Here is a 20,798-nt window from a genome sequence, read left to right as displayed (position 1 = left end):
GGAAGCCAACAACAGGCTTATGGGTCTAAGGGGAGATGCAGAGGCAGCAGCGGCGGAATCGGCACCAGCACCAGCTCCAGCACCAGCACCAAGGGCACTACAGCACGGAAAATGCTTGCAATGCTCACTCAGCTTGATGGAGACGATGACGGATCTTATTTTATTATCAATTCTGGATCGTCACACCATTTGACGAACGACAGAAGACTGTTCCAGACTTTTGAAAAGCTGGACTCCATCGTGTCACAGGCAGATGGCAATTCTTTGAAATCCGTTGGAAAAGGAACTATTTTTCTGAAATCTCTAAATTTGAGTATCAGTAATGTGTATCTTGTTTCAGAGCTGAAGCAAAACCTTCTCAGTGTTTCTCAAATTGATGAGAAGGGGTTTGAGCTGTGTTTTCACAGGGGCACCTGTGTGATTTCTCAAGATGGAGAAGTTCTTTTAGAGGGACACAGAGACAAAGATAACATTTTCAGTCTATCTTTTGATAGAAATGATGCATGTTTCAACGTTGTTGATAATTGTTTTGCAGGTCCAGAGAAGCCCAAGGAGGAACACACGCGACCAAGCAAACAAGGTCTAACACGTTGTTTTCAGATCGTTTCTGCTGATGTGTTTGGTCCTATGCCCGAAGTCCCTTGGCAAGGCCAAATATTATCTTTTGATAACTGACCACTTATCTAAATATACGTGGTTTTATCCTCTGCAAAAGCCTCAGCAGGCTCTTGTGAAATTTTCTGAATTTTATGCTAAGGTTGAACTGAAACATGGTTGTAAGATTGAATGTTTATTAACCAATGACATTCCTCTTTTTACGTCACAGGAGTTTCAAGCCTTCTTTGATGACAAAGGCATTCACCACAAGTTTGCCAAGACCCAGGCAGCTTGGGACAAAAACTTGTGTGTTAAGATTAACACTGAGTTGAAAGCAGGCATGCAAGCGCAACTGCTGAGTTCAGGATTGTCTGAACAACTGTGGGCTGAGAGCACCTCAGCTTTTCTTTACAAGTGGGTCAGACAGGTTCCTAAAGGACAGAAGCGTTCTCCTTTTGAGATTCTGTTCAAACAACAGCCTGATGTGAGCAACATTAAGGTTTTTGGAACCAAAATGTGGGTGGCTTCACTTGAGGGCAAGCCAGTCCAAGGCATTCTGTTGGGTTTTGAGAAAGGTCAATACAGAGTTCTATTGCCTTCCTCCAATGAGGTGATTCTTACTCAAGAGGTAGAACACACTCCTACGCCACAAGAAACACTTGTTCTTGATAGCTTTCCCATAGATGCCAATGCATTTGATACTTCCCACACTGACACGAGTGGTAGTGAAGATGATTCCTTTGCTGATGGCTCCACCCCAAGTAGCTCTGACACAGGGGAGACAGGTAGGTAGCCGTGTTGGTCTGGATCGAAGTAAAATAAAAAAAATTCCTTCAGTAGCACCTTAAAGACCAACTAAGTTTTTATTTTGGTATGAGCTTTCGTGTGCATGCACACTTCTTCAGAAGTATCTGAAGAAGTGTGCATGCACACGAAAGCTCATACCAAAATAAAAACTTAGTTGGTCTTTAAGGTGCTACTGAAGGAATTTTTTTTATTTTACAGGGGAGACAGTCATACACAAAGGAACTCATGCTGGGTGATGAAAAAGCGCTAGAAGCACTTGAACCACTGTTTACCATGGGTAAGAGTTCTAATTCTAATCTATTAGAATTCTAATTAGAATTCTAATTCTAACTTCTAATCAGACCTATTGAAGTTAATGGATTAAGCTAGGTCCATCCATAATGAAGAGCAGATCCCTGTGCCTGAACTAACATGGGAAAGTTTCAAAATGTGAGTGCAAACCAAAGTGACAAGAGATAAGATTCTAGACCCTATTGACAAATTAAAAGTTGACAAATGAAAATTGATTTCTGGGAGACTGTTTGCAATGAAGGCATTAAGAATATTTATTTACAAACTCACACTTCAAGAACTGCTGAACCATCAAGCCATTCCAATCCATTCAGTTTTTTGTTATTCTTCCTTAGTCCTATCCAGAAGTGTTTATTAAACTTAGCTCCTTCATAGATTATAAAATCCTGCAAAAAAAGCACAACCCAAAAGAAGAAATGAGTGTCTAGATTCCCAGAGAGTGACTAATCCCCAGGGAGACACTAAAACATTACAGACTTGTAAAATAAGAATAATCTTGTGATAACTTAAAGACGATCCCTTTTTATTATGGCTTAAGCTTCAGGGAACTAAAGTCCACTTTGTCAGATGCATCTGATGAAGCAGCCTTGAGTTCCCTAAAGCTAATCCTATAATAAGAGGAGCTAGATTGTGTATTCCTGGCATTGGGCAGTTGAGACAGATATGGGATTCTGCTGATTTACCACCTGCTTCTTTGCCCAGTGGTCAAGGTGTGAGGACTAAGTCTCACCCAGCTGTGCCCACCTGGCTACTCAGGGCAGCATCAGGGCAGACTGGAGGGTCAGGGAGGAGGAGTTGCTGTGGTCTATGGAAATTCTCTCTCTCCAGGCTCTCTGTCCAATTAATGAGGGGAGCTAGATTGTGTGTTCCTGGCATTGGGCAGCTGGGGCAGATATGGGATTCTGCTGATTTACCACCTGCCTCTCTGCCCAGCAGTCTCCCTGCCTGAGCTGATACTCTCAGACTGCTGGTTTGGGGGAAATTAAGCACCCATGCGGAGGTGACTGGCTCTGGGATGGCTCAGGACTTACTTCTACTCAATATTATTTCAGAGTAGATTCCAATTTATAGTTAGCAGAGTAAAAACTTAAACACATTGCAGGATTCCCCCCCAAATAGATCAGAGGCAATTGTATTTCATTCAGCAAAGCTTTATTGAGAGGGTGAAAGGTTGTTTTCTGCTGCTCCAGAGAAGCGGACACGGAGCAATGGATTCAAACTACAAGAAAGAAGATTCTACCTAAACATTAGGAAGAACTTCCTGACAGTAAGAGCTGTTCAACAGTGGAATTTGCTGCCAAGAAGTGTGGTGGAGTCTCCTTCTTTGGAGGTCTTTAAGCAGAGGCTTGACAGGCATATGTCAAGAATGCTTTGATGGTGTTTCCTGCTTGGCAGGGGGTTGGACTGGATGGCCCTTGTGGTCTCTTCCAACTCTTTGATTCTATGATTCTATTGCTACTGAAGGCAAATTAGCATAATAGTGGTCACAAATCCAATACAGTCAGGATTGGCACTGTCCATAAGAAATCCAGTTGCAGCAGACTTAACTTAAACTTACAATAATTTATTAGAAGTCTAAACTTTAAGACTAAGTATACTACCATGTTTCCCCAAAAATAAGACACAATCTTATATTTATTTTCCTCAAGAAAATAAGCCTATGGGTTATTTTCGGGGTGTGTGTCTTTTTTTAAAAAAAAAAAATTAAGTATGGTTCCTGGTGCCTGCCTCCTCCTGCCGTAGCTGGCGTTGCAGCTGCTGGCTCCCGCTGGTTCCTGGCTCGGCGCACGCGGCGCTGCTGGGCGCTTTGGCAGCACTGAAGCAGCAGCAGCAGCCGGTTCCAGGCACTGACCCAGCAGGCCTCCTTCTCCTCTTGTCAATCAGTTCCTCCCTTTTGGTGATGACCAGGTCTGAGAGATGCTGGGTCCGCTTCTTCACCATTGCTGACAGAAATTAACGGAGTTTTTTTTCTTAATACAATGCTTTCTGTACTCTTCCCACAATAGTTTCTCCTTGGGAAAGTAGTACAAGGCCCTATTATGCATCTTCCATTGTGGGTTGTTCAGCAATTTAGCAATCTTGTCTTGGGGCCAAGGCAGCGATGCAAGAGTAGCAGAAAGAGAAAACAAAGGAGGATATCCAGTAGAAGCCAGCTTATGCGTTCATGCAGATTAAAAAGCAATAACCTATCAGGTCAAAATGTATTGCTCGCTGGCTTACAGTACACCCCAGTACAGAATATCAAAGCTGCAATCCTGCAATAAGCCTAACCTCCAAGTAGGCAAATACATGAGCATGTTTATTTGACTAATAGACATAGATCCACCTTCACTGTGATATCATTATTTTCCTCCCCCTTTTTGGTGTGTGTGTGTGTGTGTGTGTGTGTGTCCATCAATGGATTTCTATAGTTAACCAGTAGGGCTGAGCAAGACCCTTCCGCCCCCCGCCCCCCTGCTCCAGTGCCCAATTCAGAACCTTGGATCCAGGGAAGGTGGCTCACCTTGGATCGAAAACCCGAAGCAATATTTGGAAAATGTAAGTTTCAACCCTCCCTTTGACTTGCATTGGGAAAACACAATAACTGTAACTTTTTGTTTTTTTGTTTCACGTACTGTAGGTGCCTGAAAACTGCAAACATAGTAGCCCCCAAAGCAGAGATTTAGTCCTTCCCAGTTTCAGACAGATTCAGAGCCCCTATTGTATTCCTAAATGTTCACATTGGCACTAAAGGGGTATCTTTATCCATTTTCAAGGTCACGAGCTCCTGGTCATGAGCTCTCAGAAGCTGCAATCGGCTACATAGAACTGCTGCAGGCTGCTAACCCCTCCCCCAACTCACTTCCTCATCCAGCCTGCCTTTTCCTAGGTGCTCCTCTGCTGCTTACAACCCAGGTTGCATTTTGGGTTCTACTCTTCATTTGCCTTATGACCAATGTGGCCAGAACCCAAATACAGCAATGTGATTTTAGCTTATATATTTACATTGGCAATTTTACTATTCCAAAGGAAAGAGCTTCCTTTCCCTTCCATTCCCAGCTATCAGTCAGTCAATCACCCATTTCCACCACCCTTCTCAGTGATCCCCCCTCCCCATCCCCACCCCTCCCCACCCCTTCTCTACATAAGTGCCTGGAAACTTCCATTTCACTGTATCTGAAGAAGTGTGCATGCACACGAAAGCTCATACCAAAATAAAAACTTAGTTGGTCTTTAAGGTGCGACCCAGTTGGACCCAGGTGGCGCTGTGGTTAAACCACTGAGCCTAGGGCTTGCTGATCAGAAGGTCGGCGGTTCGAATCCCTGTGACGGGGTGAGCTCCCGTTGCTTGGTCCCAGCTTCTGCCAACCTAGCAGTTCGAAAGCACGTCAAAATGCAAGTAGATAAATAGGAACCGCTACAGCGGGAAGGTAAACGGCGTTTCCATGTGCTGCTCTGGTTTGCCAGAAGTGGCTTTGTCATGCTGGCCACATGACCTGGAAGCTATACGCCGGCTCCCTCGGCCAATAATGCGAGATGAGCGCGCAACCCCAGAGTCGGTCACGACTGGACCTAATGGTCAGGGGTCCTTTACCTTTTTAAGGTGCTACTGAAGGAATTTTTTTTATTTTACTTCGATCCAGACCAACACGGCTACCGACCTGTAGTAAGTTCAATTAACTTTCTGGAGTGGAGATTGAGGGGGGGGGGAAATGCAGTAAATATTGTGTTTTCAACTAAACATACATCTCAGAACCAGCTTCAACTACAGCTAAGGCGCTGTGTGCATTGGATGGTAGGACATCTGCACCTTCAGGAGCTCTGTACAAGAGGATTTCTTTTTAATCAAGTGCTGAGCCTCAGAGCAAGTTCCCCCTGTGCCATTTTTTCACCACCGCAGTCGCAAAGTAACTCACCAATATCAGATTGAATTTCATCATTTAGGCGAGTCGAGTTGAGCAGTTCGTCTGCTAAGCCTTGAGCTACAGCGAGTATTTCAGGGTCCAAAAGTACCTTAAAGACCAACTAACTAAGTTTATATTTTGGTATGAGCTTTCGTGTGCATGCACACTTCTTCAGATACACACTTCTTCAGATCTGAAGAAGTGTGCATGCACACGAAAGCTCATACCAAAATATAAACTTAGTTGGTCTTTAAGGTGCTACTGAAGGAATTTTTTTATTTTGCTTCGACTCAGACCAACACGGCTACCTACCTGTAACTAGGGTCCAAAAGGTTTGAAACAATCCAAATCAGGGGAATCATACTATTAAGAAACCATTTCTCAAGGGTTTGCCACACCCTGGCATGAAACAAGAAGCAGAACTTGGGACAGCAGCACCAGCCCAGTAGCAAAAGCCCTCTGGGAACACATAGTTGTAGAGATTAATGCTAGTACAAGGCCTAGAGCTGCTTTGCATCATTAGTTATGTTTATCATCTATGTTGGGTGGAGAAACTGCTGGCACTATTTGTAAACTTTTCTCTTTTTTTATCCAACGATAGCAGCAACAGGCATCATTTAACACAATTTCATTGCGAAAGAAACCTGCTCCAGACTTTCAGTGTTTTCAGTCAACGAACAAAGTCAAAGTTGTGATAAACAGGGAAATCCTGTTGGTATCCCTACATATAAAAGGTAAAGATAAATGTAAATGACCACTGGAGAGGGTTAAGTCCAGTCAAAGGCGACTGTGGGGTGCAGCGCTCATATTGCTTTTCAGGCTGAGGGAGCTGGCGTTTGCCCACAGACAAATGTGGGCAGCCTCTCCTCCTCCTCCGCTGTTTGCTGATTTATTGGAAGTGGGAAGGGCAGGGGACTGAGGGGGAGGGGGCACTTTGATTAACATTCCATGAGTGTTCAGGATGCGTATTGCCAAAGCAAAGGGCAAAGGCAGGTGTGGGGTGGGGAGCCGGAGGGCGGCTTGACTTTATCTTGGCGAAAAGCCAAGCCGCCCTCCCACTCCCCACCCCACCTTTGCCTGTTGCTTTGGCTCTACCTCTACCCCACCCTACACCACCCCCATTGGGACACTCACGCGGGCGACATGCCACGCCCCCCTCCAGGTGCCAAAGCCCCCAGGTCCGCCACTGATTATGGGATGTGGAAAGTCTTTTTTCTTATTTGATTTGTTTTGTTTTGTTGTGTTTTATGATGGGCGTAAAGCCGAATAAACATATTCACGTTTTTTCTTAATGCCAACTTCATGACTTATGGAGAACTCATGTGACCGGTTTTCAAATGCTACATTTGTCCTAAGATATTCTTTCTCCACTCCACACCCTGCCCACATTATGCGATTGTAGGGAAAGAATAGAGAACAACAATCCACAATCAGAGACAGCGATCAAAATGACAACCTAAAATGGCAAGGGCGGGTAAGTTGTTGCTGCTCTTTCCCCTCTTCCTTCTCACAGGCATGTGGGTCATTTTGTCTCTGGCGGCAGCTTCTCCCTGAGGAGAGGTGGCGGTAGCTTTCCAGGTCATGTGGCCAGCATAACTAAATCGCTTCCGGTGCAACAGAAGCCAGAGTGCATGGAAACACCATTTACCTTCCAGTATGCTGATGAGCTTGTGGAAGTAGCAGCCCTCATAGCAGGACAGCTCCATGGGGGCGACCCTTTCCCATGAATGCATCAGCTGACATTCCTGCATTGCAGGGCATTGTACTAGACTAGAGGACTCTGCAATTCTATGAGTCTATGATTCTATGATTCTCGTGCCGGTGTCTCTGCAGTTCACCTGCATGGGACTGGGGGGGGGCAGGGGGCAGGGGGGCAGCAATCTCAGATCCCCACAGGGAGCACTGGGTTGCTTCATTGGCAGGCCTGCACAGCACCCTTTCAGATGTACCCATCTGAGCTTCAGTGAAGCCTGTGGCTCAGATCATTTGTTTTCCTATGAAGAGGAAATAGTAATGGAAGGAACTTACCTGGTGGATTTTTAGGGGTCATTTGAATTGGTGTCTCATTTTCTTCTCTATATGTGGGACTATAAAGTAGATTGCTAAGTCAATATTTAAATTAAAAGGGGAGTCACAATGGGTTATTGCATAGGCAGTGCTGGCATGGGGACACCCACACCCAAATTAATATTATTGTAACCTGTAAATCACACTGTTAAGAAATTTGTGGGCACTTTTCATTTTCCTCTGACCTTACTGTTTACAACCCCTCGCCCAAATCATTTCTATAAACAACTCATGATAACACAGCATGCATCTGTTAAAGTGGCATGAAGTCCGCAATAGCACGATGCTACATTTGCTCGTAGTTAAGGTCCCAAATTAATAATACTCTGAAAACATTATTATAATGCCAATTCCTTCTCATTTATTTAGAGCAGTTCCATTTCTTTGGGGTTCACTGTTCTTTCTGCTATTAAAAAAAGAAATATACACATGATAAAAAATTATATTGAAGACCTAGTGTTCAAATTCCATCTCTTGACACAAAACATAAATGTGACATTTATTTGTTTAAAACACGTACCTGTATGAACACTAATGTACAGTATAAAACAGTTTTAAAAGGCTTGAGAATACAATTTAGAATCTGACTATGTAGTAATAACATTTCCCTACCTTACATTGCTCCTTGTTGGATGTTATGGCACCCTGTGGCACTTGTATTCTCTCCACCTGGGATCCTTCTGTCAACAGCCTCAACCATCTTCCTCTGTGATGCAGAACATTCCAGAACTTTCCTGATTCCCTTTCTTCCAGTCCCTGATTGGCCACTTGGCTCTGCCAATTCAACAATGGAGCCATTCTGCTTGGCCCCTCATGCCCCATGGGAAAAGAGGAAGAAAGACTAAGCAGGTGTGCATCAGGGAAGTGAAGAGGTGCCCCAGGAGACAGCCAGGTGAGTGAGCAACACCCGGTGGAAAGAGGCAAGAGAGCTAGGGTTGAGATATGCTTAGATAAGATCTGTGACACCGATTTATAAAGAACTGGCACCCATGTTAAGTTTTACGGTAACATCTTTTTGCTGCATCTTTGAATGAAGAATTATTTTGATTTGTCTTCATTAAATTTCCCTAAATGGTTCTGAATGCAACCAGGCATTAGATTATATTGTATTTCTTACCTTCTTCTTTGTACTTCATCATCGTCTACATCAGGGTCTCTCAAACTTGGGCCTCCAGCTGTTGTTAGACTACAACTCCCATCATCCCTAGCTAGCAGGACTAGTGGTCAGGGGTCACCTCAGAGTGCTGCTCACCATCCAGCTCTCCTTTATCTTATTTTATTACGAGTTTGCTCATTTCCTCCTCCTCCTTCCCCATCTTCACGCCATTCTTGAGGATTCAGTTGAATGCAGCCCATAGAATTGAGGGAGGAGGATCCTGGAAGTTATTTAGGCACTTCCCTAGCTAATTTACAGCAGTTAAAAGATTGCTGCTTGGAGTATGCACAAAGGGGAGGGGAGACATAAAAGCATATCTTGGAGACTGCGCAAAAGATAGTGGCCTGGGGGCAGAGGCACAAATGAGAAAGCAGAGGGGTCATTGCACAGGTTTTGAACTAGGATGCCCCTTTTCGGCTCTCAGCCTGGAATTAATAAAAAAGGAATTAGTGATGTGTGAATTAGGTCCACAGATTCATAATGACGTTTAGCAGAGACTGGTAGCAGGAAGTTGAAGAGCTGTGTGGTACTGGAGCACATCAGTATAGAAAGCTGGTTGGTCTTGTTCAGGACTGTTTACACTGACTGGAAGAGGCTCTCATTGCGACATCTTGAGGGAGCCCTTCCCTAAGGAAGTGAGGAGAACCCTGCTGGATCCAGCCAATGGTCATCTCCTCCAGTATCCCATTCTCATAGTGTTTGACCAGATTCCTGTGAGGAACCCGCAAGCAGGATTTGAGTACCCTCCCCTACTGTGGCTTCAGGATGCAATATCCCTCCCCCCCCAAAGCCTCAGATCTTTGAGGGGGTATGTTGGGGGTCTCCACTACCCCAGGACCCCACAGCACTGTGAAGAATGAGGATGAACAGATGGGCAGCAGTGGGGAAGATGATGTGCATCCATTAGCAAGCAAAGCACTGGATTGTGGGCAGTGGCATAGGGTGGGTGTGGGGGGGTGGTTCGCCCCGGGTTCCATTCCTGAAGGGGGTGACATCGCCGCAGGTGGACGCACCCCCACTGGAATGCTCATGCGCAGGCGCTGCCATTGCGGCTCCATGCCCTCTGCAAAGCCAGAGCGAGCGCCGGCTTGGAGAGAGAGCTCTAGTAGGCTGTAGACTGTGGGCAGACGGAGGGGATGGGCAGCTTGTGCTAAGGGCTCGATCCAGATCCGCCTTCACCACTCACCATGTAGCGCTGGCTGCAGGCGCTCTCCTCCCACCTTGTCTGGTGGAACTGTTCCTGAGCAGCCCGGCGGGGACCATGCGTAGAACCCCAACACCTGGGCTGCTGGTGCTGCTGCTGGGGCTGGACAGGGGCTGCACGGCGCAGTGCTCAAGCGGTCCTCCATGTGCGCTGCCAACTGATTGATCTTTGTCTGGGCATATCCCTGCACCTAGGCTTTGCTTCCCTGGATGCGCTCCTGCAAGGTTTTTGCACAGCTTGGGATGTCCCCTCGCCTCCTCCTCCTCCTCCCTCTCTCCTTTCCGCCCGATCCAAACTTCATTACTCTCTTGGTGGGCAGTTCTCCGTGCCACCTCCAAGGGGGTCAACGCTCCCTTTTAACCGAGCACACACCCTCCTAGAGGCGCCCCCCTTCCTCTTTTCTTAGGGGGTGCGGAAAGGGCGGGCAGATGCTGTCCTTCCATTTCTCTCTGGCCGCTTTCATGGGCTCTGCTTTTGGAGCTCTTCCTCACCCCCTCACCCAACCTCTGTTTTACAACCATTTCTTCCCTTTTGCTCTTCGAAAGAACCAGGGCTTGGATCCGGCTTCACCGCAGAGCGAATGCTTGGTTCCTCTTGCAACATCTGTCCGCAGTAGTAGCCTTATGAATGTAGGGAGAGAGGAGTGTGAGGGGGGTCCTTAGTTCATAACTGCGAAGTTCTCCCTTTTTTTTAAGGGAAATTCCCTTATGCTGAATAGGCTTCCTCGCGAGAAAAGGGAAAACTTGGCAGCTATGCCTTAGTTCAGTGTTTCTCAACCTTTTTTGGGCCACGGCACACTTGTTCTATGAAAAAAAATCCCGCGGCACACCAACTCTGTGCCGCCCTATATTTAGTTTAGTTTGGAGGGGAGACGTAATCATTACACACACAGGTGCAAAAAGTGCATGGTGTAAAAGTTGGAGTTTAATGGCAAAAGACTGTTGAGGGGTTCCTTTGCGGGTCTGTTCTGCATTATGTCCTTGGCGGAGCCACTCACCGCCTTCTCCCCATGCGTGCAGCCCCAGCGGCGGAGTTTCTGCAGGGGAAGGGAACAAACGACGGACCGACCTCCGATCGGTCCCTGTCTGTGTGGGCTGGGGCTTCTTGGTGAGGCTCCCTTTTGAGGCTCCCACATGCGGCTCCGGAGCCGCAGGTTGCCGACCCCTGGGCTAGCAAGAAGAGCACCTCACCTTCTGCAGGACTCCTTGCCAAAGAGGCCGCTCACTCCCGCGCCGACCAAAAAACTCCCGGGCGCCGCCAGCAAGAGGAGCGAGAGCGAGACAAACAGCCGCGGTGGTGGCTGTTGAGAGCTGCGCTCGCCCCGCCCCCGTCGTGACCCGGCCGGCTTCCTTTCCGGCGGGTCAGCGCCCCTAATGGCGGCCGCCAGTCACGTGACAGGGCAGAAAATCGCCCTTCTCGTCGCCAGCGTCTCCCGGCACACCAACCAGCGTCCCGCGGCACAGTACTGTGCCGCGGAACAGCGGTTGAGAAACGCTGCCTTAGTTATTCTCCTGATTTTGTTAAGTAAAGTTTTGCTCTGGGTTGGAGTAACTGGCTGGTGGGGGGAGGGGAGAGGTGAAGAGGCGCTTCGTCCCGCACTGGGCTCACTTGCTCCCAACTCCCAGACACATGGATTTGATTGTTGCCGAGGGATAAAAGCAACCTCTCCTCCTCCTCCACTGTTTGCTCTGATTTATTGGAAGCGGGAAGGGCGGGGGACTGAGGGGGAGGGGGCACTTTGATTAACATTCCATGAGTGTTCAGGATGCGTATTGCCAAAGCAAAGGGCAAAGGCAGGTGTGGGGTGGGGAGCCGGAGGGCGGCTTGACTTTATCTTGGCGAAAAGCCAAGCTGCCCTCCCGCTCCCCCCCACCTTTGCCTGTTGCTTTCGCTCTACCTCTACCCCACCCCCATTGGGACGCTCACGCGGGCGACATGCCACGCCCCCCCTCCAGGTGCCAAAGCCCCCAGGTCCGCCACTGATTATGGGATGTGGAAAGTCTTTTTTCTTATTTGATTTGTTTTGTTTTGTTGTGTTTTATGATGGGCGTAAAGCCGAATAAACATATTCGCGTTTTTTCTTAATGCCAACTTCATGACTTATGGAGAACTCATGCGACCGGTTTTCAAATGCTACATTTGTCCTAAGATATTCTTTCTCCACTCCACACCCTGCCCACATTATGCGATTGTAGGGAAAGAATAGAGAACAACAATCCACAATCAGAGACAGCGATCAAAATGACAACCTAAAATGGCAAGGGCGGGTAAGTTGTTGCTGCTCTTTCCCCTCTTCCTTCTCACAGGCATGTGGGTCACTTTGTCTCTGGCGGCAGCTTCTCCCTGAGGAGAGGTGGCGGTGGCTTCCTTCTGCCCCATTGCCTCTCAAGGGAGGGATATGCTAGTAGAATGCTAAGCTGGAGCTTCTCTGCTCCCATTTGGGCCCCCAGAGGAAGCAGATTCTTTAAGGCAAACAGGGCACTTCCCCACCAACATTGGGCTGCCTTCAACCAGCCCCACCTACCTGCCTCCCTTCCTGTTACAGCCAGTCCAGGGGGTGACACTGGAGTTCCAGTGTCACCCTGGTAGAACTCCTCAGGGAGGGGGGATGTCATGGACTGGCTGGGTGCAGAGAGGAGGCAGGAGGTACCAACTAGTGAACTCCCAAGGGAACAAGGCTCAGTGCCCAGGAGGTTGGTGATGGGATGACGATGAGTGGTCAGAGGGAGAAGAGGGAGCAGACTGGGAGGAGGAGGTATTGAAAGCTGGAGAAGCAACAAGGTTTAGTGAGCAGGAAGATGCTGTGGCAGAGAGCAGTCCAGAATCAGGGGCAGAATCAGAGGCAACTGGAGGTGGCCTGGGGAAACCCTATGATGCTGAAGGTGGTGGGGGAGGGAAAGCGGGGCTGGAGAGGATCAGGCAGTGATAACCCTGCTCTTCCTGGGCAGCAGCGAGCAGCATGTTCCTCAGGGGCCCAGGTCTGCGACCACTTTCAGCTGTTCATAGGCTGCCACCTTAGGCGATGTCCTCCTCAGGGCCAATGAGCAGGCTGACCCGGGTTTAAAAGGTATTTTGTTACATATGTTACTTTCATGGTATTGTTTAGGTATTGCTGATTGCGGCTCCATATTGATAAGCATGTATACATTGGGCTTTCATTGCTCTTTTTCAGACAAAAAGGGGAAAGGGGGAAGGAACCGCCCACAACGTAAAAAGCCTGAAACTGCTGCCAAGAATGCGCCAGCAAAACCAGAAGCCAAGGGTCTGTATGCTCCATAGCACATGGAAGGAAATTCCAATGGGGCACCATAAGAAAAATAATTGCGGGGGTAGGGAGGCATAGATGGGAGAAAGTGTATTTATAGGTGAGTGAGTGCCCCCCCCCCAAAAAAAAATTGATTAAGAGAGAAAATTAACCAAATTCATATTACAGTATGGGAATATGAGGTAGCGTATCTACACAAACATTTCCTTGACATTTAACATTTTTCATAAAATCATAGAGTTGGAAGGAACCCCAAGGGTCATCTAGTCCAACTCCCTGCAATGCTGGAATCTCAGCTAAAGCATCCATGACAGATGGCTATTGAGCTTCTGCTTTAAAAACTGCCTTGCCTACATCTTGTTGTAATCATTAACAGGAAGAAAAGGAATGAGGTTCACTGCCTTGAGGTCCTTGGAAAAAGGTCACACAGAATCACAGAATAAAAAAAAATCCTTCCAGTAGCACCTTAGAGACCAACTAAGTTTGTCATGCATGCACACAAAAGCTCATACCAATGACAAACTTCTTTGGTCTCTAAGGTGCTACTGGAAGGATTTTCTTTTATTTTGTTTCAACTACAGCAGACCAACACGGCTACCTACCTTTAACTAGAACAGAATCACAGAGTCATAGAGTTGGAAGGGACCCCAAGGATCTTCTAGTCCAGGCACGTCCAACAGGTAGATTGTGATCTACCAGTAGATCACTGGATGTCTGTGGTAGATCACTGGTAGATCACTGGCTCCCCCCAAAGAAGCTCAACAACTTTGGCTCCCCTAAAAAATGCTCAACATTTTAGCCCCAAAACAGGGCTTTCCTGCCTCAGAAAATCTCAACAACTTTGACCTGAACCCCTAAAAAATGGGGCATTCCTCCCTAAAAAAAACTTAACAACTTTGACCTGAACACCCCAAAAGGGGGTAGATCGCTGCCAGTTTTTAACTCTGTGAGTAGATCACAGTCTCTTCGCAGTTGGCCACCCCTGTTAGTCCAACCCCATTGCATTGACTGTGCCCATCGCTTCCCTGTGGGGTGGTAATAGTGGGATTTTCTGTCCTCTTGTCCTCTAAGGTAAGACCGGCGATCTTTGGAAACGGGGAGTAACGTGGGTCAACTCCCCTGTGGGTAAAGCTGCCGCCGCATGCTGTGCCACAGTCCTCTTCCTCGGCACAGTTGCATTGGTCACAGTGTGTAAGTTTAACTCTTCTAGCAAAGGGAACCCCCCCCCCCCCAATCACTGGTTTAACTTCAGTGTAAAGAACCCTTGAAAAAAGAAAGAGAGAAAAAAGAATGGCATCTAGAAGGAGCCCCTTTTCTTCCCTTTGATTTCAGTGAACGAGATGAGAGTCCAATTCCCCCCCCCTCTCTCTCTCACACACACACACTGATTTCAATGGCATTGCAGAGTTGCCCTTGAACAGCTCAGAGACGTTTAGCGACTAACTAGGCCAGAGGTTGGCGAGGTTTACATTGCCTGGGCCGGTTCACTCCAGCAGAGATCCCTCCATGGACCCGCGATTTCTGGCGTCTGTATCTGCTATTTCAGGTGTCTGCACAGACGCGATTTCCGCCACTGCGGAAGCGAGTCCCCGTGCGCTGCACTGCTCCGGTTTAGCGCAGCGCACGGGGACTCGCCGAGCGGGTGGCTCAGTTCAGAGGTGGCTCGTGGGCCGGCTAAACGACCCCCGCGGGCCGCTTTTGGCCCATGGGCCTTAGGTTGCCTACCCCTGAACTAGGCAGATGTACATTCATGTTGCAATCAGCAGTGATACCACCTGTCCCTAGAAAAACGGGATTGCCCCTGTTTTAGACGAAAGAGTCCCCTGTCCTGTTCGAACTTCAAACGGGAAGCCTTTTCCCCCATATTTGAGCTCAGCCAGCCCCAAATTGCATTGCCATTGGTGTGACTGACGAGGAGCCTGGCCCAGCATGAACAGCAACAGGCAGAAGGGAGAAGGAGCAACCTCTCCCTCCCTTACCCCCCCCCCTCCTTCCTTCCCTCTGGCTGGTGCTCTTCCTCAGCCACTGCCCACCAGTCTAGCATGGTACAATTCCACCACAGCTTGGCCCCCTTTGCCGCCCCGACCTGACCTCTCCTCCTCCTTCCACCTGCTCCGCACGCAAACCCCTTCAGGTATACAGGGCCAAGGTATACACAGGGTAGAGCCACACTTCCAGCTGGCATAAAACTAGTGCATTGGAATGCCCACTCTTCCATTCCCCCTTTCTTTTTAGATGTTCTCAATTATAAAAAGCATACGCAAAAGTTAGAAGCAGAGCAGAGGATTCGCGATTTTGCTAATACCTACTACCCAAAGTGGAACAGTCTGAATGGTAAGCAATGTGTTTTGGTCATAGTTTTCAGAAAGCTTCTTTCTCTGTGTGTGTCTCCCCAACATTGCTTAGGGTCTTTTCGCCCAGTAATTTTTCCAAAAATGTTTATACACCACCGTATCATAAAAATATAGCACAGTGGTTCACAACAATACAGTGGTACCTCTGGTTAAGAACTTAATTTGTTCTGAATGTATGTCTGAATGTATGGTTTTTGTTTTTTGCTTGTTTGTGTTTTCTTTATTATTATTATTACCGGTATTATTATTATTATTATTATTATATGAATTTGTACGTTATTATTTTGTATGTTATATTATTATTTATATATGATTTTGTATGTTATTTTTATGTTATTATTGTTTGGTGTGTTTGCAAATTTTAATTCTAATTCTAATAAAGTTTGTTTGTTTGTTTATTTATTTATTTATTTTAAGAACTTAATTCGTTCTAGAGGTCCGTTCTTAACCTGAAACTGTTCTTAACCTGAAGCACCACTTTAGCTAATGGGGCCTCCTGCTGCCACCGCGCCACCGGAGCACGATTTCTGTTCTCACCCTGAAGCAAAGTTCTTAACCCGAGGTACTATTTCTGGGTTAGCAGAGTCTGCAACCTGAAGCGTTTGTAACCTGAAGCGTTTGTAACCCGAGGTACCACTGTATAAGTATATTCCAATTGCTCAGCTGGAAGAAAAGCTGCAGGGGAAAGGGGGTGGGTGGATTGACAGTGAAATGTGACAGTGTTAGAGATATTTTTTTAAAGGTTCCTAGGCTGGATGTGTCCCTCACAGAAACCCAAAAGAAAGGGTTGGAGGCTCCAAGTGAAAAGAAAGGACTTTACTGAATGAGGGAGTCCATCGGGTCGGCCTCCTAAAAATTCTGAGGGAGACTGTGAAATGATCTTCACAAGCATCTACTCTTGCACACTTACAACCTAGACACGTGATTACAAATAACCAACCAAATAATTATAGCACACTTCCCATAGCAATTGCAACCCACAGTTGTCATTCTAAACCAACCAGACATCCTCAGGCTCTTCCAATCAGCTCTTCCAATCAGTGGTGGAGCTTCATGCTCTGGCACCAGGGGGCGGAGAGCAAGCGGGGGCGGGGCTGGCGCGCATCCTGGGGTCGGGGCATGCTGCTTGCGGGAGTGTGGTGCCCAACGCGGGCGGGGGGGGCAGCTGCGATGGCAACCCACGGGGATCGTGCAGCCAGGGGCGCTGCGCTCCCCCCGCACCCCTCTTCCTCAGACAGTGCAGATCAGCCCACCGCTTATAATGAGAATATAAGAGCCAGGGGCATACCCAGGATCAAAATTAGGGGGGTAAGGGGCGGGGCCACGGCCCGGGAGGGGAGGGGAGGGGCCACAGTGGGGCAAGGCAAGTGGGGGTGGTGGCTAACAGATTGAGGTTGAATCATGACAAGACAGAAGTACTGTTTGGAGGCGCAGGTCAATTCTGTGTCCAGGGCAGCTGTCTATCAGCTCCATCTGGTACGCAGGCTGAGACCTTACCTGCCTGCAGACTGTCTCGCCAGAGCGGTGCATGCTCTAGTTATCTCTCGCTTGGACTACTGCAATGCGCTCTACGTGGGGCTACCTTTGAAGGTGACCCGGAAACTGCATTTAATCCAGAATGCAGCAGCTAGACTGGTGACTGGGAGTGGCCGCCAAGACCACATAACACCGGTCCTAAGAGACCTACATTGGCTCCCAGTACGTTTCCGAGCACAATTCAAAGTGTTGGTGCTGACCTTTAAAGCCCTAAACGGCCTCGGTCCTGTATACCTGAAGGAGCGTCTGCACTCCCATCATTCAGCCCAGACACTGAGATCCAGCGCCGAGGGCCTTCTGGCGGTTTCCTCACTGCGACAAGCAAAGCTACAGGGAACCAGGCAGAGGGCCTTTTCGGTAGTGGCGCCCGCCCTGTGGAACGCCCTCCCATCAGATATCAAAGGGAATAACAACTACCTGACATTTAGAAAACACCTAAAGGCAGCCCTGTTTAGGGAAGTTTTTAATCTGTGATATTTCAATGTATTTTGGTATTTGTTGGAAGCCGCCCAGAGTGGCGGGGAAAACCCGGCCAGATGGGCGGGGTATAAATAATAAATAATAATACCACCAGCACCATCGAGTTACAAAGCTGGCAAGTGCTTAAAGAAGAAGGCGCAATGCTCTGGCAGGGTGCGAGAGCTCTCCCGCCTCCTTCCCAAAGCACCCTGTCAGAGCATCACATCTTCTTCCCCAGGCATGCACCTCCAGATGGTTGAGAAGTCAGGTGCCGTCCTGGCGTCTGGGCATCTTCACTTGGTTGCAAATGGTGTAAAATGTGCCCAGCGCCTGGCTGATTTCTAACACTGCTCTGCCTCCACAGTCGGAGGCAGCAATGCTTCTGAATCCCAGTTGCTGGAAGCCACAGGAGGGGGGAGTTCTCTTCTGCTCGGATGCTGCTTGCAAGTTTCCCACTGTTGGCCACTGTGAAAACAGGATGCTGGACTAGGTGGGCTGAAGCTTCCCAGGCTTTGGGAAGGAGGTGCAAGGCCCCTGCCCTGATTTTTCTCAGCATATGCAAATGTGCCTGATGCTCCCCTGCATGGCAGAATGTAGGGGGATGATTTGAAATAGATGTAGATTGTGATTTAAGATCTTGACCTGGATTCTTGTAAATCTTTTAGATTATGGGAAATTTGCAATGGTTGTGAACTTATCGGACTATTTTGTCAATTTGACTCTGCTAAACGATGAACTGCAACTTGAAATTGGTAAGTAATGCTGAGACCATCGTGCTGAAGAATCAGAGTGGAAAAGGTCACTTTTCTACATGGCTCTTGAATGTATGAGAGTGGACTGCTTGGGGTAGGCCAAGCACAGCTGGTAAAAGGCACTTTCAGCTATGAAGGCTGTTCCTCTAGAGACAAAGCTCAATCCAGAAGCACCTCCAGTTGCATACCTGCTCCTTTAGAAGGATTGCAACTCCACCCAGGACAGGCAGTTGTACCGATTTCGTGGCCAAGTGAACTACTCCCACACAGTTCTGTTGTATTCCCAGGATTCATGCTTGGCTTATTTCCTCTCATCCATTTCATCTCTGTGTCCAGGCACCAGTCAAAGGCTTGTGTAGCTTCTGCTGATTCACATGTTATTGAGAAATAGAGCTGAGTTTCATCAGTGTTCTGATGGCACCTTTCCCCAAAACTCCAAATGGCCACTCCCAGCAGCTTCATATAAACATTGAATAATATTGGGGTTAAAATAGTGCCCTGTGACTCTCAATAGTGTTCTCGGTGGCATGGAGTGCTTTCTGTCAGCTTCGGCTGGTAGCCCAGCTGCATCCCTATCTGGACAGAGATAGCCTGACTACTCCCTGGAGCCCCTAGGTTGGATTGCTGCAATGTGTTATACTTGGGACTGCCTCTGAAGACTGTTTAGAAACTTCAGCTGGTGCAAAATGCAGTGGCCGTTCACTAGAACAAGACGGTTTGAGCATGTAACACCAATCCTGGCACAACTGCATTGGCTAGTGAGTAGTTTCCGAGCCCAATTCAAAGTGTTGGTGTTGACTTATAAAGCCTTACATGGCTCAGGACATCAATAGGATTGCCTCGCCCCATGCAAACTGACCCGGACCCTGAGCTTGTCTTCTGAGGCCTTTATGTCCTCCCATCCCAGAGGTGTGTGAAGGGTGGCAACAAGAAAACATGCCTTTTCTGTGGTGGCTCCCCAGAGTGGCTCACCTGGTGCCATCATTACATGCCTTTAGGTGCCAGGCAACAACATTCCTTTAGGTGCCAGACAACAACCCAGGCCTATGGCTGTTAAATAATCTGTGGCTCATGAAAGTGTGGGTTAGAGGACTGTTGTTATTATGATTGTTTTATTATTAGGCTGTCTGTCACTATGCTTTAAATTATGTTTTTATCACCGACTAGCTGACCCGGCCACGCGTTGCTGTGGTTCTTTCCTGTGATCCCCACCCCACCCTGTCACAATCCATGACGTATCCTGCCCCTCCACCCTGGCTCATTCCCGTGTTTCCGTAGGATACCCTTCCCTCTGTTGTCCCTGGGGAGTGTTGGCCCCTCCCCCCTGTATTTCCATACCTTGGCCCCCACCCTTCGAAAAGGAACTGTTAGGTTTTGGGTTCTATTTCCCAGCATGCACTTTTGTCTGAACCCTCTGTTGTTCCTGGGGAGTGTTGGCCCCTACCCCTGGTATCTTCCTACATTGGCCCCTATCCTTGGAGAAGGAGCTGTCAGTTTCTGGGTTCCATTTCCCAGTATTTACTTTTGTCTGAGCCCTCTGTTGTCCCCTCCCCCCTGTATTTCCATACATTGGCCCCTGCGCACACATCGTGAACATTTCTATGTATTTAGATTAAGGATCGGGGGTGATGATGTGCCCTGGGACCCAGAGAACTACTTAAAGAATCCCAACCCAGGGAGGGGGGGTCAAATAGCGAAGCCCCATAGCCCCGTAGCAACAGACAGGCCCTGACAGAAGGAGGGGGGTCATATGGGCCACTTGGCGCGGGCCTCCGAATCTAAAGGGGGCCTTGGTCAGCATATTCACAATCATTAAAATGAAAAAAGTAGCAAAAGGGTTAAAAACAGGGCCACATTATCTACCTGGCCCGGGCCCTGTAAGGGCTTGGCAACAGAAGGCGCGTTCTGAAGCACCCGAGTTGTTCAGTTCCATAAAAAAAACCCAGGAAGTAGCATGGGGAAGGTAGGGAATTGGGGTGGGGTGTGTGCACTGCAAATATCTGAGGACTTAAACTGGGGAGAGAAAGTGAATGGTTGTTATATATATATATATGACATATATATATATAAGACACAGAGGCTTACAATCAGTTGTTTCTCCTAAAATAAGACATACCCATAAAATAAGACATATTTATTTTTGTCTTGTGGATTTTTTGGGGGTAGTGGTGCTAAATTGTAAAGTAAAACCCCCTTGCAGTGTAGGGGCCTACATAAATCAAAGGCCGTGCTGCGCCCTGTGGCAACCCCCCCCCCCAGGCAGGCCCCGACCTCCACTTGGCAATGTTGGTTCTTTGGTGGGTTTTTTGGGGGGGGTAGTGGTGCTAAATGGTAAAGTAAAAACCCCTTGCCGTGCCCCCAAGTGCGTTGCTGTGGGTCGCCCCCCCCTGGGCCTGTCAGGGGCCTAAAACAAAGGCCTAGATAAT

The 20,798-nt window shown here is 47.9% G+C and overlaps 2 protein-coding genes across 14 annotated transcripts in view; one reads left to right on the top strand and one right to left on the bottom strand.

Annotated features, from left to right (window-relative positions):
* LOC118075297 (uncharacterized) overlaps nt 1–20,798 on the bottom strand; it is a 49,464-nt gene that overhangs the window by 27,055 nt on the left and 1,611 nt on the right. For 5 of the 9 annotated variants that reach the window (XM_088660684.1, XM_088660691.1, XM_088660689.1 and 2 more), the window contains exon 2: nt 7,608–7,666. The exons of 2 other annotated variants lie outside the window; for them this stretch is intronic. In XM_088660684.1, the coding sequence (XP_088516810.1) occupies nt 7,608–7,629 (22 nt within the window). In that variant the 5' untranslated portion in view covers nt 7,630–7,666. Of the gene's footprint in view, nt 1–7,607; nt 7,667–8,258; nt 8,421–20,798 lie in introns of those variants that run through there. 2 more of the 9 variants (XM_088660685.1, XM_088660687.1) reach the window with 2 other exon arrangements.
* LOC118081859 (lithostathine-1-alpha-like) overlaps nt 8,400–20,798 on the top strand; it is a 33,118-nt gene continuing 20,719 nt past the window's right edge. For 3 of the 5 annotated variants that reach the window (XM_060278321.2, XM_035108404.3, XM_060278320.2), the window contains exons 1-5: nt 11,918–12,273; nt 13,179–13,268; nt 14,343–14,462; nt 15,507–15,605; nt 18,286–18,372. In XM_060278321.2, coding sequence (XP_060134304.2) covers nt 12,261–12,273; nt 13,179–13,268; nt 14,343–14,462; nt 15,507–15,605; nt 18,286–18,372 — 409 coding nt within the window. In that variant the 5' untranslated portion in view covers nt 11,918–12,260. Of the gene's footprint in view, nt 8,539–11,917; nt 12,274–13,178; nt 13,269–14,342; nt 14,463–15,506; nt 15,606–18,285; nt 18,373–20,798 lie in introns of those variants that run through there. The other 2 variants (XM_088660692.1, XM_088660693.1) reach the window with 2 other exon arrangements.

This window comes from Zootoca vivipara, chromosome Z1, assembly GCF_965207765.1.
Source record: "Zootoca vivipara chromosome Z1, rZooViv2.hap1.1, whole genome shotgun sequence".
NCBI lineage: Eukaryota > Metazoa > Chordata > Lepidosauria > Squamata > Lacertidae > Zootoca > Zootoca vivipara.
This window is presented reverse-complemented; position numbering and strand designations above follow the sequence as displayed.